This window comes from Trachymyrmex cornetzi, unplaced genomic scaffold, assembly GCF_001594075.2.
Source record: "Trachymyrmex cornetzi isolate Tcor2-1 unplaced genomic scaffold, Tcor1.1 scaffold99, whole genome shotgun sequence".
Taxonomy (NCBI): domain Eukaryota; kingdom Metazoa; phylum Arthropoda; class Insecta; order Hymenoptera; family Formicidae; genus Trachymyrmex; species Trachymyrmex cornetzi.
Window position 1 is genome coordinate 3,517,401 of NW_017300343.1, and position 18,425 is coordinate 3,535,825.

The following is an 18,425-nucleotide window of genomic DNA, read 5'->3' on the forward strand; positions in this document are numbered from 1 at the left end:
AAATAAATACATACAGGGTGTCTGGTAGTAATCGGATTACTTTTCGAGAGCAAGTAGAATGGACTACGCTGAGTCGAAAAGTCCTATACTATTTTATAATAGTTAATGAGATATTAATTACTAAAAATTGCCGAATGAGCGCGTATTCACCCCTATCGCTAAATGCAAACGTGTGGCAAGAAATAATCGCCCAATGTAAGGAGAAATGTTTTCTTTGCCTCATTGCCGCTTGTAGTACTCTTAGCGTGTTTAACAATCTACGATGTTGAACAGTCGAACTCGTCACGCACAACGGTAGGCACCGGGCGGATTCATTCGATGATTTTCAGTAATTAATTTCTTGTTAACTATTGCGAAAATTCCAAAATGGTATAGGATCTTCCAACTCAGTTTAATCTGCTATACTTATTTAAAAAAGATAATCTGATCATTATCGACCATTCTATATACATAATAATTTTTTTTATTTTAAATGTTAGTTTTTAAATACTTTTAAAGGGAGACATTTTTATTTATTTTTCTTTTTAAATAATAATGCAAAATAATTTGAGAGAATCTGTATATTTATAATCGAATCGATTCAAAGTTCTTACAAAGGAAATTTGAATGCCCATTACTACTTGTATAGAATGTTCCACCCAAGCAATATTTTTACTATCTACTAAATTTATCACACACACACACACACACAAAAGCCATAGTTAAAATAACTTAATCAGTAGACTTAATTTTATTTTTTTAAATAACATCATATTACATATACGTTCCAATCATATCATTATATATACATTCCATTTGTGAAATTACTTTTGTAATATTATATTTTCGATTTGTCAAAAAGGGTTAACATTCGATTATTTAGAACTTTAGATATTGAGATATATATTTGATTGTTACCTAAATTATAATATTGAAATAATTTGGCAAAACAGTATTACGAAGAACGTCCAGAAAGTAATGTAATAAATCTTTTCATTCGCAATTTATTATTATTATTAATATTACTATTGATAGTAATAATAGTATTTTTGTAATAATAGTAGTAGTAGTAGTAGCACTAATATCTTCGTTTCTCTCTCAGGATTAAAGTGACTTCTGTTTTCGTAGTTTACTTTTTCTAATTTATAGACTAAGTTACAAATTTATGATTAATTTCGTTGTTAAATTCGTAAAATGAAATAGTAACGGACATATCTTCCGATATTATCCTTAATTGGTCTTGATACTTATATATTATTAGTGGACCGATGATCTATCAAGTGATTAAAAATGGGCCTGTTCCGTTTACTCCTGATGTGTTGCAAAATATTGGCACACTGAAAACTTATAATTTGCATATGCAATTAAATTACAATTAAATTACAATTAAATTACATAATTTAGATAATCTATAGATTTTCAGTAATCAGTATATTTTGGAATACAGTATGTTTTTCTCAACTGTGAATTTTATTTCAGCATCATTTTAAATGTTCGTTATTAAAATATACTATTCTATTCATTACAATCAATCCAGAAAATTCTGTGACATATTCTGCTATACCATGATTAAATATTTTAATTCGTTGCTTCTAAATGTTAGATCTTCTTTATTCTCCTAATTTCAACTATCGCTCGATTTCTATTTCTCTTCATAGTTTATTCTACGATCTTTATAAGTTATTTTTTTACTATTATTTTATTTCTTTACTACACTTTTCTTATTTCTATTTTCATTATATTCTTATTTTTGTTTTATTACAGTCGGTTATGACAACAACAGTATTGTTGACGTCTTATACACGTATTTTTTCTTACTCTTGTGTATACTTGTCGGTTTTGTAAAATATCAAATTTATACGTTTAATTGTAATAAAGTTATTATTATCATGTTATATGTTATTCGCAACACATTATTCGCGTTATTTACTTCCTTAAGATATTATTTTTATCTAATAACATTGAATTGGAAGAATAAACCTGTTGCATTACTTTCCGGGTATACTCTTTGTAAAATGTACTATTCGTAGAAAAAAAAATATCAAAAAGAAATATCAAGATTACTAAAACAAAAATTAAATAATACTGCTTTTGTATGACAAATATATATAATATATTTAAATATTACGGAGGAGAAAAAGAGAAAGAGAGAGATATGATATATATGTGTGCATAGTATTTTATTCATGATATAATTTCGTACTTGAAAATTTAAAATTTAACATAGATATTTTTACATTATTTTGTAACAGTTTGTCACAGTTGATAAAATAGTATTCTTAATGAAAGATATGTGATATTTTTATTACAAATGTTATACGAGTTATACATCGTAATGTTTACTTTATGTAAACTAATAAATATTTAAATAGAAATGAAAAGTAATTAAATGCAGTAAGACATTAAATGAACTAACGAAAATATTTCCAAAAATAATTTACATTATACTGAATTAAATATATATTTTATTACATAGTACTACATCGATGAATTTATGCAACTAAACTGCTGCACCTAATTATCTTATTGTTTAAATCAGTACTATTCGAACAGGGTTACGTTATATTATTTTAAGTTTCAAATAACCTGAATAAATGTGAAATATATATGTAAATCCATAAAAATGGAAGTATATACAAAAATGCTTAATTTTGATAGGGAATTTATTATACTTTTAGATATATCATTAATGTATGTAAAAAGAGGTCAGGAATATTGCAAAGTGGCAAAAGACGAAAGCGTGATTTTGTAATAGCTAATAACTTGTGTATATTTAATATGTATATTTTTTCATTATATTATATTTTTTGTACACTCGAGATTATTGCATAATTTAATTTGAAATTTGTGACTCTTCCAATTTCTATTGCAGTTTAATTTACGCATGATTAAGGAACATTACATATATATTTGATGATTACGCATCGGACTATTCATATTGTATTTTCAGCCATATAATCTTTTCAGTAATTGAAATTATTACATAATGTTTATTAAAAGGAATATGTGATATATCAAACTCATAGATTATGAGAGTAGCTAAATGATAAATGAAAGTTTTTTTTTTTTGAGGATGTTTAAAACCGCTTTTATTGTTTGCAGTTAGTGTGTCAAACAGATTTGTCCGATTATATTCGCCATATATTTAAGAAATTACATTATAAAGTTGTAAGGAAGCTAATAGAAAATCTACCATATTTTACATTATGTTATAGATTAAAAATTATTCTGTATATAATAGAAATTCGAATTTTTTACAGCGTGATCTGATTAAACAAACATATTGACAAACTTGTATATGTAATATCAAAAAATTTATCATCACGTACATGTGCAGGATTTTACATATTGTAAATTTATTACGTATAATAAAGAATCTATTTACAAAACTCATCAATGTGAATAAGCTTTTAAGGTTTTTTGCAAATTTTTAGCTCATACTAATTCTTGAAATGATATTTATTCGAAAAAAGTTTATTCATAAATATTAAAATTCGGTGTATCATAAATGTATTTTAAAAGAATAAATATTCTTTTAAGCATTCACTTTTGATATGAATGAGGTAATAAAATAATATACGATAATTAGCATATGCAAGTAATACGATCTTCATTTTTATTGATTAAATTAACAATTGACGGAAATGAGAATATAGGATTTTGTGTACATAAAAAAAGTTTATATTAAAATATAGTTACTTTTTTCGTATCTTTTATATATTTTTGCTCACGTATTTTATACTTTGAACATAATTATAACGTTATCGTTTTCGATGCACATTTTATCAGCTGTACGATAAAATAAAATATTTGTCTTGTTACTATACATAATCGATCTTAAGAAATATTTATTATTATGAACTATTTAAAATAAAAACTCGAGAAAATAAAAAAAAAATGTTAAAATTAAGGCTTCTGTTCACTCAACATTACTGACGTCACTATCCAACATAATGATGAATGAACAGGAGTTTTAAAAACCGAAAATACTGAAAATATCGAGTGAAGAGAACATAGTCTTCTGCATTTATAGAATGATAATAAGAAAGAAATAATAAATTTAAACTATAAAATTTTCAAATATATTAATAAGAAGGAAAAAACTGCTCAATGCTATAATATGATAGACCATAAACAATTTGCAATATCAATATATTTGTTAATATTAATTATTTAAAATACTTTTGTTTCTAAGACTTTCGAAACATTAATACAAATGTTAAATAACATAAGTGGAAAGATTTAAAAGTGAAATTGTAAAAATTTAAATATTAATTGTAAGAACTGCAGTCTACTAAATTATTTTATTTCTAATATACAAGGCACTTTTCAATTAATCAATTATTTAAATAAATTTTATGAAATTCTTAAAAAGTTTTAAAAATGTTTTTCTCCGTCTCTTCCTTTTCTTGCCTGCAGAAATATCAATGAAATCTTAACTATTATGTCATTTAAAAATTTCCAATTTTTTATTTCTCGACACGGTTCAATAGTTACTGCATTATAAATACAATAAAGATATTAATTTTTAATTATTTAAAAATTGTAATTAGGTTCAAAGCTGTAATCAGATACATATATATTATATATATATATACATATAACTAAATACCGAATGCGGAATAGAAAGGAAATCACTTTAACATACCTTACTTTAAAAAAATTTTTTATTAAATAGCTGGTTTGTCTTTACGTAAATAAAAAATTTGAAATTTATGAAGTGAGGAAATAAAAAAACTTAAATTTTATCGGTAAGTATTATATTCATATAAAAGTTATTATTCTATAATATGATACGATATATATTAAAAAAACAAATTTTTATGCTATATAATTTAATTATTTTTATTATGTTTTCCCTTTCTTCGTGATAATGTCACAATCACGTGCTTTCTCTCACGTGTCTTTTCGACCGAAATTTTTGGCACCTTCGATGTAATCTAATGTCAAAAGAATTCACGTTATTCGACTCTTCACTCGTGTAGTCGCGTACAGTCCGCTGTTACCATGCGAGCCAGTACATTCTTGGCTGAAAGGCGTTCCACGGTGGCCATTGCTGATTGGTCGAACGTGACGAGCCCCTGCTTGACCGAAATAACCTTCACATTCTGGTCGATCCCATTGGCGCCGTTTAGAAGTCTTACATAAATTAATTTGCACGCAGCAGTTTTATTTAATCGTGCCACTTAAGTACCAATCAAGAGCGATTGTTTTTATAATCATGTGTAATTAAGTGTACATTTTTATTTCTGAATCTAATACGTAGTACAAATGAAAATAAATAAATACGGAGGGTAATTTTGGTTATAACAATACAGCAAACGAAAATGAATTGAAATGAATTGGAAATTTTCAATCCATCCTCATGATATATTTTTACGGTACAACCATTTTTTAACTCAGTTGAATTATAAAACGAAAAATTTCTTATTTATAATTCTGAATAAAGTAGCATTTATGATGCATTTTTAAATGAAACAGTTTTTTCTACTCATAATTTTGAATTGAATAGCATTCATGGCCCATTTTAAAAGAAAAACTTTTTTTTATTCAATTGCATTAAAAAACTGCATTTCCTATTCAGAATTTTGAATTGAGCAGTATTCACGATGCACATCAGAAATGACTGATATTATTTTTAGATTCAACTGGATTGAAAAACTGCATTTCCTATTCAGAATTTTTAATTAAACAGTATTCACGATGCACAAAAATGGCCGATATTATGTTTAAATTTAATTGGATTGAAGAACTGCATTTCCTATTCACAATTTTGAATTGAGCAGTATTCACGATGCGCACAAAATATTATAATATTATTTCTAGATTGAAAAGCACATAGAAATATACTCCATGTCATTGCTATAAATAAATAAAAATGCATTCAAGATTGAAAAGGAATAGACATTTGTTTCATGCAATTCTTATAAATGAATAAAAATGTATTCAGGATTAAAAAGGATTCATTTTAACATTCATGAATCCGTTTTTCTGAAAATCTGAATTCATTTCAATCCATTCTCGTTTGCTGGGAAGTGACGAAAGCTGATGATAAAATCATCGCTGGTATTTATAATCAGTTCTTATTTCAAGACCGTCTTAAATAATATTTTAACATGCTGTTACAGAGGCTCGGTGATTGGTTTATAATATTTTAAGATCTATTAATATTTTAGACTTACAACTGTTTTAAATATAAGAATCCGACTCTCTTATAGATACGCATGATCGTTGAAACGACAAAAGATGCAAGTTGGAAATATTTATTCCTGTTGGTTTATTGTTATTCACATAAATGATACATAACGAAGTTGCATAATACTCAAGGTCGTTGCTTATAAAGCTAAAAATATAAGCAAAACTTAATTTATTTCATAGCAGCAAATTTGCTATATTTATAAAACTTCTATATAAAATGTTAAGTAATAATAAAAATATAAAAAATGAAAAGTTGTATAATCATATAGTTATATAAATATGTAATAAAAAATTAGAAAACAATAGGAAGAGAGAATTTACTATAATAATCATTTGCAAAGAAAACCTGCAATAAATTTATATGCATATTGTAAGTTGAAACTTGAAATTGTTTCTCTGCCAATGTGATAGCAATGACAATCGAATATATTACGTTATTGGAAAATTCCTATTTGCAATATTCTTATTTCATTTTATCAGCAGCTAAACATAATGAATGATTCATTAAGAAACGTGTAATTTTAGCATCAGTACATAGATATATATATAGTTTAGTACATAGATATATATATAGTTAATGTTTAATAAAAATATGAGTAATAATTAATAATTTACTAGGAAATTCTACTTTATGTATTCCATGTTTTAAATATATACAGCGATCGTAAAATTTTAATATATATTAAAAGCTAATAAATCGTTGTAGATGAAGAAGAAATGTAATGTTCTTTAATAATCGATCATCTTGTCATCGTATACGATTTGCATTCTTGTCTATGAAAATAACGCTATTAATCGTGCTCTATATATTATTACATGAAATATATTTCCATTCTCTCTCTCTATATATATTGAATTTAGTTTGGCCACGCCAATGTAACTCGTTGGTAACAGGACGCTGCTCGATTATCAGCGGCATATAACGCAGTAATACATTACGACCCAAAGTACATCATGGAAGGCAATGGCAGGGACGTTACGAATGATTATATTTTTTTGCGAAGAAGTTTTTGTCACGATGTAAAGCAAAAATAGCATTCTGCATATGGCCGCAGTCGAAATGCCACGTGACTGCTAAAGAGTACTGGCCACGTGATGACGTGAACCGATGCACGTTGCTCGGAAAATTTCATCATGTGTACGCCACGCATCACGTAAAAACCGTTGGAAGCGCTTTCTCGCGAAATGAATCACGTCCAAGATATTTTTGCGTATATAACTAATTCATGGCTCTCCTGATAATCTCTGTATGTCAAGTTTGGGCACGATTATATCTATTTCTCTCTACCTCAAATGCTTTCTGATAATAACGCGGTTTCGCTCTTTAGATTAAACAGTGTCACAATGAATGCTTTCCATTTGGAGACACAAGTCGACACACGTATTGTTATATCTTTATTACTCATAGATTGCCAAAAAATATAGAACGACGTAATTTGTGTCACTAATGTCTAATTTCGATTAATGTAGATTAATTTTGGTTTAACTTACTTTTAATCTTTCTTCAGTTCTAGAAATGAGAAAAAGATAAAGAGTAAATTAAAGTGAGTTAAAGTTAATCTATATTAGTAAAAGTGGACACATAAATATAAAGCATCCTATGATACCATAGGTCCATAGGGCGTTATCATGAATTTATTTGTACTATGGCCCGTATTCAGAACGCTCTTACAACGATGTTAGCGCTCTAATATGCTATGATTTACGTTACGCATACTATAGAATTTTAGAGATAAAAGCGCATTCTGAATACGGGCCTATATGTTTACACGGCCCGATTTATACCAAAGTTATAACATCGGATGTTATAATTATTAACGTTAGATGCTGTGTAAACGCTATTTTACGATGAAGTTATTACATTGATGCAGTAATTTCGCCGTAAAAGTATATCAGTACGTATAATACCGATATTATATGTAACTTCGGGATAAATCGAGTCGTATAAACGTATAGTAGCTTATATTACAAGTGAACTTATAAGTAAGAAATAAGATCATGATGATGTCTTTATGATATCATTAAAACTTCTGCGTTCTGCCTGGCTGGCGAAGTTTTTGCATTTGGATTTTCTGAAGTTTCCACTTATGTGTCTTATTCTTTCTTTTTCTTTAAGGGGTGGACTTTGATCGGACTCGTGTTCAACAAATCCGTCATGGGTTATTTTTGCCGAACGGTATCTGTCCCCCGTGTGTCCTTTACGCGACGGTATAAAAATTCATAATGACAGTAATATAGTCTGTGACGCAACAATGACGGGTTATTAACAGAATACAGAAGCGGAGCGCAACGACCAATGGGAACCTCGCTTCCGGAGGCTCGACTAACTCGACTTCGTCACGTGTGTGGTCGTGAGAGATGCCTGACCAGCCGCCTTCAAGGAGAACCAATGGGAAAGGAAAGTTGTACGCTGGTGTGGTCGTTCGTTGATAAGATTTAAATTAGCTGCTTATCTCGCTTCATCGAATATTACGTTATATCGCAAATAACAAAATTACATTTCTTCTGTAATAAATTTGTTCATATCAGATTTGTCACAAAGATAAGTTTATCCGGTCATACAATATATTATGTAAAATGTATTATACATTTTTTGTTTTCGTTAATAATACACAATAAAATATATATATTCTTAATATATTGCTATCGCTTTTTTCCATTAAAATCTAATTTGAAATGTTTCTACATATTTATTTCAAATTTCAAATAAACATAGTTTCTATAGTTTATCAACTTGACTTACAAATATGTATGAAAAATAATGTGTAATTAATATTAAATTTTTTAAACAAAGATCACGAAATATTCAGAATAAACTCATTCATGTACTGATTAAGAGCAATTTTGAAACAGAGGTTGCGACGAGAAGACCGAGTCTCTTTAACATCAAATATATTTTTGGAGCAAGGAATAAAAATCCTACGCAGCTTTAAAAGATTTTTCTTTTTCTAAATATATTTACATAGATGATTATAATCTTAAAGGCCTTAATGCCTTAACAAAGATTGAGGTTGGAAATAGTTTATAAACATTTTTTTTAATTAAAACTTTAATCTATAAAAAGAAATAACTTGGAATGTAGTCAGCAGCTGGAAACAGAATGGTTACTCAAAACTTATACAACTAAATTATATATAGACACTTAACATTAATTAAAATAAATGTATCTCACCTTTTAAACTTCAATTTATTTATACAAAAAAATTTAAGTAGAACATGACGGACTTCGAATCATGTCTTAAAAAATCTCGAGTTATTAATATCGCATTGTTTTATCTTATGTGCGTTTAGAAAAAAGGAAGGTAAACACTTTTTATATTTTTCCATAACGATGATGCTAGAAAGATTTTACATTGTACTCTGCAAATTTCCGCTCCGCCTTCTCTGTGCCTTCAACGTTGAAGCGTTGGATACGGGTAAATGCAGACAAAAGACCTTTCTCCTACGTACCGAAAGTTTCGAAGGATTTGCGTCAGCCCATTTAGCGCCTTTCATTCAAGCCTCGCCCACGTTTTATCCTTTTCATATATCATATTTGTCATATATTTCTTGACAGAGATATAAACGAGATAACGTCGTATTATCTCGCACGAGTAAATGATATCATTAATAATATTTTTCAGTATCATATTTATACGCGTGCCTGAGACTTATTTAAATAATCATCAATTTTTCAAGCTAACAACTTAATTAGAGTTTATGTAACAAAGGTAATTATCGCGTAACAATAATAATCATTATTGTATTTTATACAGTGTAAATATAGCATTGTATTGTACAGGATGATTTTAATATCTGAACTAAAATAACCTCTTCTCAAGTCAAGATAGAAAAAAATTCATTCTTTTAAATTTTATGAATTCTTGAGAACATTAATCTTCAATAATTTTCATAAGAAAAAATCCTTCCAATTATTCTTATTTTAATACGTTTATACACAGAATAATGAAAAGAATCAGTTTACACTAAAAAATCAATTTACACTAAAAAATTTTTTTAATGTGCTGCATTTTATGCATCTCAGTGCATTGTTCAAAAAAATATAATAAAAAATATGATCAAAATAGTAAAAATTATATTGAACAAAGAAAGATTTTCTTGTACCACTTTTTTCTATCGTGACTTAAAAAAGAGCTGTTAAATCCAGTTAAATTATTAAATCACCCTTTGTATAAAAGTAAAAAAAACAATCTATTAAAGTAAAAGCCATTTGTGTGTAAAACTAAGAAGATTACGAGCGTTATCTGTTCGCAATATTGTGGTGCAATCAGTAAATGTCTTACCTTTTAAACATTCCTTCTATTCGTATTCGCGAAAGTTATACAGGACCGGTTTCAACGATATTGATTAACTCTGCGTTTAACTTGACTGCTTCTCTGTCTCCGGCCGTATCACAGGCGCAGAAGGATTTCGCTGAGCCGTGGTTGTAGTTAACCGACATTGATAAAACCGGTCCTAAACGGTGCAATCTAGTGATTCAAGTCTACAGCGATTTTTATGATGCTGAAGAAACATCAAACTTGGTGCATGAAGTTGATCGCTCGTCTGCGAAGTAAACGATTATTTAAAGGCTCGCTACCTGCCACATCAAAGATATGAGCGAAGTGAACAAGAGCACTGGCACAGAAGTTCCATAAATTGTAATTTTGTAATTATACAATTTTATATGGAATCTAATTTGCCTCATTAAATATCTTGTAATTACAATGCCAGTACAGATTGATAATTTCGTTAATATTATAAGTACATATTCTCTCTAAAGAACATGCAAAGATATAATTTTATCGTTACATTTTTGACTCTGCAGTTGCAATTCTGTGATTAAACTCATACACAGAATCGAACAAAGTTACAGCAATGTAAAAATTCTGTATCAGGATATGAATTGAACGGCAACTGCGCTGGTCTTTATGTGAAGAATACTCGACTGGTCCGCAATAACTAAAGAATTGGAAAGGCCAATAAACTCGAGCAAGAGATCAAGGTCCAAATATATGTATACACAAAGATATAGCAATAGTATCATACTTGACCCTGTCGCGTGGCTAGAGATGATTATGATTGAGGTATCACACGATAAAATATATAGCACGCGTATCAACGATGATATCGACTCTAGTTGAAAGAGATTGATCGAGTGATTTGTTGCTTGCATAAGCGCGACCTTGAATCCGGAAGAATAATACATTAATGATAGACAGGAATAATATATATGATATTTTATGTAAGAGTGAATCGATACCTCCCCCGTCCAAACTAATCTCTTTACCGTAGCGGATGGAAGAACGGTGATTTTCGAAAAAAAAAAAAATATATAAGTAGCGTAATCGCGTGTTCGGCCTTTGCAGTCACGCGCCACTGTATCGCGGAAATCGCGAACTAGTCGCTCATATCGAAACGGAATCGCTCCGCTGTCCTTTGCTACTGCTCACGGGTAACGTGCACATGATGTTTTATGTTTAATTACGTAAGCGTCATTAAAAATAGATGTAGATTTATATTTAGGAAATATAGAACTTTTTTTTAAATCAGTCGTATGTTTTGATAAAACAAATACGTATCACTCTAGTCCTGAGAACAATCTCAAATACAAATTCTGAATTACAGTCCGGCACAAAGTTGACCTCGATAAGTATAAATTAAAACTGTCATACAAAAAAAAATTAATTATCTTTTTTTATACATGTTTCCAGTAATAGATATCAGTTTTTTTATTGAGTTTAATCCTTTACGTCCTCAGTTTTATATAATATTTAAAAGTTATTAATATTATTTATATATATATAATATTGAAAATTATTGCTAAAAAATTTTTTGATCATTAAACTTCATTTTAATTAATAATTTTAATTAATAATTAATAAAATATTTATTTAGTATAGAAGAACAAAATTTTTTTTTAATTTTCAGTGCATTTCCCTTTACATTTTGCTTTACATTTTATATAATCTACTACAAATTTGTTTTTCATAAAAGGAAAAATAAAAATTTTTAATAGGTAGAATTTTTTTTTCTTAAGACTTGAGCTTTAAAATATAACATATATTATTTCGATATTATTTATTCCTGAACATGCAAAGTTATGAATTTTCAAAGCAGGTATTGTATGCACCTCGAGAACATAAAGAATGAATATGTATATTTCTATTTGTATAATTTTAAATATAAACTCGCTAAAATATCAGATATTTTGAAATAATTCTAATTTATAATTTTGATGTAGTCTAAATTAATATTTTTTAAGAAAACAAATAATATATAAACCATAAATAAAATTAAGTTAAATTTCTTGACTATAATCTTAAACTTATTTCTGAACACTTACTAAAAATTGAAATCGATTCAAATAAATAATATTTTCTCATATATATACGCCTATTTCTTATATTTTTTAAATTAAATAATTTATATTTGGTTATTTATTTGTATAAAACAAGTTTAGTATAACTAAAATCGAGAGTGCTAGCCTGTTCGAAGTTAGCTATCTTTAAAAATTCATTATTATAGGCAATTGTTTGCTCCGAATGTACTTTTATATACTTTTGAATGAGTAAGCATAACAAATTTGCTCATCAGCACAAAAATTATCGATGTATCGCGCAATGCTAACCAACTACGCACGTTTGTACGGGTTACACCACACGTAACGCTATTTGCGAAGTCTCATCCGAAGGTCATCACCATATTATTCGCTCTGTATTCGCTATTCCGTTTCGCTCGCGTCACGTGTCGTCACGTGGGGGCTCGTCTGGAGGCTCGACCAATCGCGTCATAGAAAGGCGAAACGGCGCCAGTACGGACGACCTCGTCGTCATTATACTTATTATTATCGTTTCTTTGAAGCTATAATGACTGGTTAGAGTTAGGTTGAGAACTTCTCAGAAAGGCAAACTCTCGCGTGCTTAACTCCCGGTACTTCTTGCAGAATTTTGGCTCCGTGATAGAATGAACACGCCTCCGACAGGGATGGGCGGTTAATGTGACGTCATTGACGTCGCTCGTCGTGTTATATTACATGAGAGTACGTTTCTTCTTCGTACGATTGCCTCAGCTTTCGCGGAATCCGCAAGATATCTCGATCTTATAATCCCATCAGATCATATTGCACATGAAAATTGCATTTGATGAACATATTATGCGGAATTCTTTAGAATTTTATTAAGAGAATCTTCCATGTACCAAAAAAATTAGGATATTACTCTTTTCTTTCGTTAATTTTTTTTAAGTAAAAAAATTAAAACGTATAATACATATGTAAATGAAAATAAGCATTGAAATAAGCGGTGCGAAATAAATTTGCACTTTTTATCTAAGTAAGAAAAACTTAGAATATATTTAAAAAACTTGTGAACACACGTTCGAGGACATTTTAGAAAGGAGGGCGAGTTCTAGAAAATCAAGATGTCTAATTTTACGTATTGTAAAAGCTGTAATAAAAAATAAAATTAGTAATTTATGACATGTTATTTAAACCATGTACTGTTATACTGCGTGAATTTCTTTCTATTTTTCTTCTTCTTTTTAAAATTCTAGTATTTTAATTAATATTTAATAGTTCTTATTTTAAAAGTGACACAACTCACACACACACACACATACACACACACACAAAATTCAATTTCGCAGAAACAGAAAAGAACTATGTTTCAATTTGATAGAAAATTATCAAGTAATATTATAGTATAGCAAAAAAAGTGTATTCTTAGCGTGATCAAATATTATTTGTCATGTTTTTTTTTCAAAACTCAAAACATCGTCCTTTTGAGTCGTGAAATTTTGATAACTTTTTTTGTAAAATCACCTTTTTGTATTGCCATTTTAACGATTTTTTTATAAAATTAGTTCACTTTTGATTATTGACAGGATAATATTTATTTAATCATTTATGATAATAACAAATCGTGTTTTTTTTATTGTGTTACTTTTGAAGTACGGATGCGATATACTATTAATTATCGGTGTAGAACTTCTCTATGATGATTCCATCAATTCACGCAGCTGTAAATCTACGCATCTAAGAATCTGTACAAGCAATTGTGAATCGAAGAATCGATTCTACATTCGGAATTAGACTGGAAAGAAAGGTCGGAATGTTACTTCTAGCTCGTTGACCCCGTCGCTTTCTATCAAGAGACATCAATGCACAGTCACTACGTCGCCCGAATCATAAATTTTTATTATTGAACAAAATCGCCGATAGATTGTGTCGTCAAAGATGTCTAGTTATGATATACACACATTAATAAATGTTTAATATTTCATCCCGCGCGATTATCAGTAATTTTACAAATTTACTATCGCACATAACGTATGCCATTAATTTAATTAATGCTACGATACGCATGCGTGTATTTGTACAATTTGTAGCGATTTCGCGCGGATTATGAGCTTTTTACATAATTCAAGAATGATTGATATCTTTTAAGTTCAGAATTAATTTGATTAACTTTTAAGATACATTTCTATCGCTAAAAAAGCTTAAACAGAAAATATACGGAATGTACCTATCTGAATACTTGTCTTATATATGTATCTTATTGTTAATTACTGTTTATTACAGTGAACGTAATTCAGAGAAGTTATTTTTCTTTTCAATCTTTCCCACAAAGCTTTTAATATTATAATTACCGATTGGTTTTTTCCCAATGTATAAAAAGATTACACATTTCGAAGAAAAAAATAAAGAGAAACAAGCAATAATAATTCCTATCTTTATCTGCGACGGAAGTTTTTAATAATTAAGGATGTACCACACTTCAAAATGCAATTATCATTCGAGAACTTTTGGAGTAAATAGAATTTTACATTTGACGAATCAGGAAATATGATGCCTTTACATCAGACAAAATAGAATGATTGAGCAAAATTTAAGCAATGTCATCGCAATTGCTTAAATATATGGCGCATATTATCAACCTAAATACTTTCAAGCCGCTGCGTATGCGGGTAACACAACAATGACGTTTTTCTGCTTCTTATGTGATTTTCGTTAGTATATCGATTACTTATTCTGAAATAGAAGACAAGGAATTGGTTAAAGTATTATATTAATATAAAAGACAAACTTATTGATCTCAACTTTTTCATAACAGGAACTTTCTAATCGCATATTTGTAATAATTTTATATCGTCGATACCGACTTTTGATAGCTCAGTATTTACCTTTTTCGCAGTGCCTACGCAAAATAAAAATAATATCTCTTATGTAATGTTTGTGTGTGGCAATAACGTTTTCAGAGTACGTTTGTCTCAAACATTGAAATTAAGTCCACACGACGGCGCACGGCGGTGCTTTGTACTTCGATACGAGGTGTTATCTTCGAGACGAATTTGATATATTTCGTAATATTATATATATATATATATATAAAATTTCATTTTTGAGTATTTTGTAAACGATAAGCATTATATGTCTCACAAGAGCGTTAAGTGTCATAATTATGAAAACAAAATGATAACATAAAAAAAATAAGTTCTGCAAAATTTGAGATGAAAATATAGAAAAAGTTAATTAAATGATGTGAATCATTACTTTCACTATAATTTAAACTTATCTTAAAATAGGATAAATATTTAGGATTTATAGGTAATTTGAAACTTAAAGCTACGTTTGCAATTATTAGGTATATGTAGATTACCAAAATCAAAATTTAACATTAAATATTAATTTAATTAAACAAAAAAAATTTTTTATGAAATAATAAGTTATGTATAATGAAAGAACAATTATTATTTGACAATAACAATATTTAAATATATACATCAGGAAAAGAAAATAATTTTTATAGAAGAAGAAATACAATAACTTTATAATTTGCAAGCTTCAAAAATCGTTCACATATTTTATATACAAGTACATGTTTATTAATCATTATTATATTATAATAAAATAATTCTAGCCTAAGATATTAGATGACTTTGATTATCACTTTCGAAGATTCCCGAAAAAGAAAATAAACTCAACACTCGTTAGGAAGCATTACAACGAGTGCTAGCTTTTTTTCATGATTCATTTGCTGATTAATTGGCAATAATTGCAAAAAAATTAGGAGCTGCAATGAAATTAGTTACTAGCATATGCAAGAATTACTTTCCCATTCGTTGGATAGACCACTCTTGCTGACACAATGGGCAACGATTGTTTTGTTTGACCCAAAGCGACATGCAGCAGTAATGAAACGAGTGGTTGCACTCGCCCCAAACGACCACGCAGTCTTGCCGGCCATAAACTTCCTTCTTACTTTCTGCCTGGCACCGTAGACAGGCATCTGAAAATTTAAAAATAGACTTTGATAATAATCAGTATTTACGTAAAATATCCTCCACAGCGCGGGAAGTTTGTACATGTCATAGCTTCTTAGAAAATTTGAAGTAATTTTTTTTTTGATAAAAATATCAGAGAAGAAAAAAAGAGAACGGATCATCTTTTACAATCTTAAATTTTCGTATTTAACATATTTGTGATTAACACGAAAAATAATCGAAATGTATTGAAATCTAGGCTACTAATACTACTCCAGTTTGATTGTTATAATCTTTCACACACACACACACACACACACACACACACACACACACACACACACACTAATATATAAATTAAAGATATTTTAAAGATTATTAAAAAATAATTAAAGAAGAAAGAAGATTAATTGGAGAAAGAAATTAAAAACAAATAAAACTTTTGTACATTTTAAATTAATAGAAAATTTCTATTTTATAATTTAATTCTGTCTAACTTTAACAATAATTTTCTACGCGGAAATACACATACATACATACACGAAATGTAGAGAATAAGGGTTAATTTTTTTATGTATTATAAATAAATTATTTAATTGCAAAATAATAATAATAGGATTCCAAAGGAACAATCATTCACATAATGAATCAAATAAGTGTTTAAATTGGTTCTTGTATTTCAATTTATGTTTAAGAGAGAGAGAATACCATATCATCATAAAATATTATACGAAAACGATAATTATAATGGCGCACACACAGGTAGAAACATCTGAAAGTGTTCGATTAAAAATTAATGAGAAATATAGATAGTAATTTTTAGCATAAAAGGTGATAAAACGTGTCTGCTAAAATTAGGTCGCACCTGTGGGTGATATGCTGCGTCCTCGCATACGAAAACAATAATTGAGGAATGGTAATTTGTAACACTTACAAGAATGGAACAGACGATCATGGAAAAATTACATTACTTTAGAAAATTCTTCAATGAATTTTTTATGTACACTATAAAGATAAAAAAATTTGTACGAAGATACATGTTGCTATTAAAAGCTTAATTGCTAAACGTGATAAGTGCACTTTGTTTGCCACTTAAACTGTGATGATAACGTTATGGCTCTTTAAGTGTATCATCATCATTTATGTTACTCTCTTTTGCTATATTTTCACATCTGATATACAAAAATAAAATAAAGGTTTTACTTTATCCTTTTGCAAGCAACTTGATATTTGAGGTAAGTAAAGAAGAGTAAGATTTAATTATACTATACTAAAATATCGAGAATATATAAAACGCGGAAATTTTTAATGGAAAAATGTATTATACGTTTATAATACATATATATATTATATATAACATCATTTACGCTACACATTCATTTTCAATATTCTTTTCGAATTCCTTTCTCTTTTCATTTTTTAAACACTGAAGTTAGCATAATAAAGGAATAAAACTGTATATAGGAATAGTAATTTTTGCGCTGAACGAATAATTACGTACTTTGTGATTTGCCACTACGTATTACGTCTTATACGTGAGGTTTTCGCATGGTGTCACGTTTATCCCTTATCAAAATCGTTTCCGTGAGACGTAAACGTGCTCGTTCAGCAAAAACGCAACATAATCGCGCGCAAACCAGACATTCCATAATGAACGGAAGAATACTGGAGAACACAAGGGAGAAAAAGAGACATTCTTTTTTTACTCCTCGAAATCTCAAGAATTAAAAGGACATCTATCACAATGATGCTGAAGAGATAAACGTGCAAGGTAGTGATATGCGGTCTTCTTACTACGTAGCTAAACGTGATTCAATATTCATCAAATGTGGCTGCTTGAAAACAAATTATTCATGTTGTAGATAATAAAAACACATAGATTCGAAAATCAATACTAATGCTAAGAAAACAAATCATGAATCATTTATTTCTGCTTGTATACGCTAAATATTCGACGATAAGTATACCTAATGTATAAACAAATAGACGCGATAAAACGCAGAATG

At 28.6% G+C, this 18,425-nt stretch overlaps 1 protein-coding gene across 1 annotated transcript in view; it reads right to left on the minus strand.

Annotated features, from left to right (window-relative positions):
* Window positions 1-16,078: 16,078 nt before the first annotated feature.
* Window positions 16,079-18,425, minus strand: part of LOC108770149 (Regulator of cullins 2) — a 53,563-nt gene continuing 51,216 nt past the window's right edge. The window contains exon 2 of the mRNA XM_018521524.1: window positions 16,079-16,445. Coding sequence (XP_018377026.1) covers window positions 16,264-16,445 — 182 coding nt within the window. The 3' untranslated portion in view covers window positions 16,079-16,263. The remainder of the gene's footprint in view (window positions 16,446-18,425) is intronic.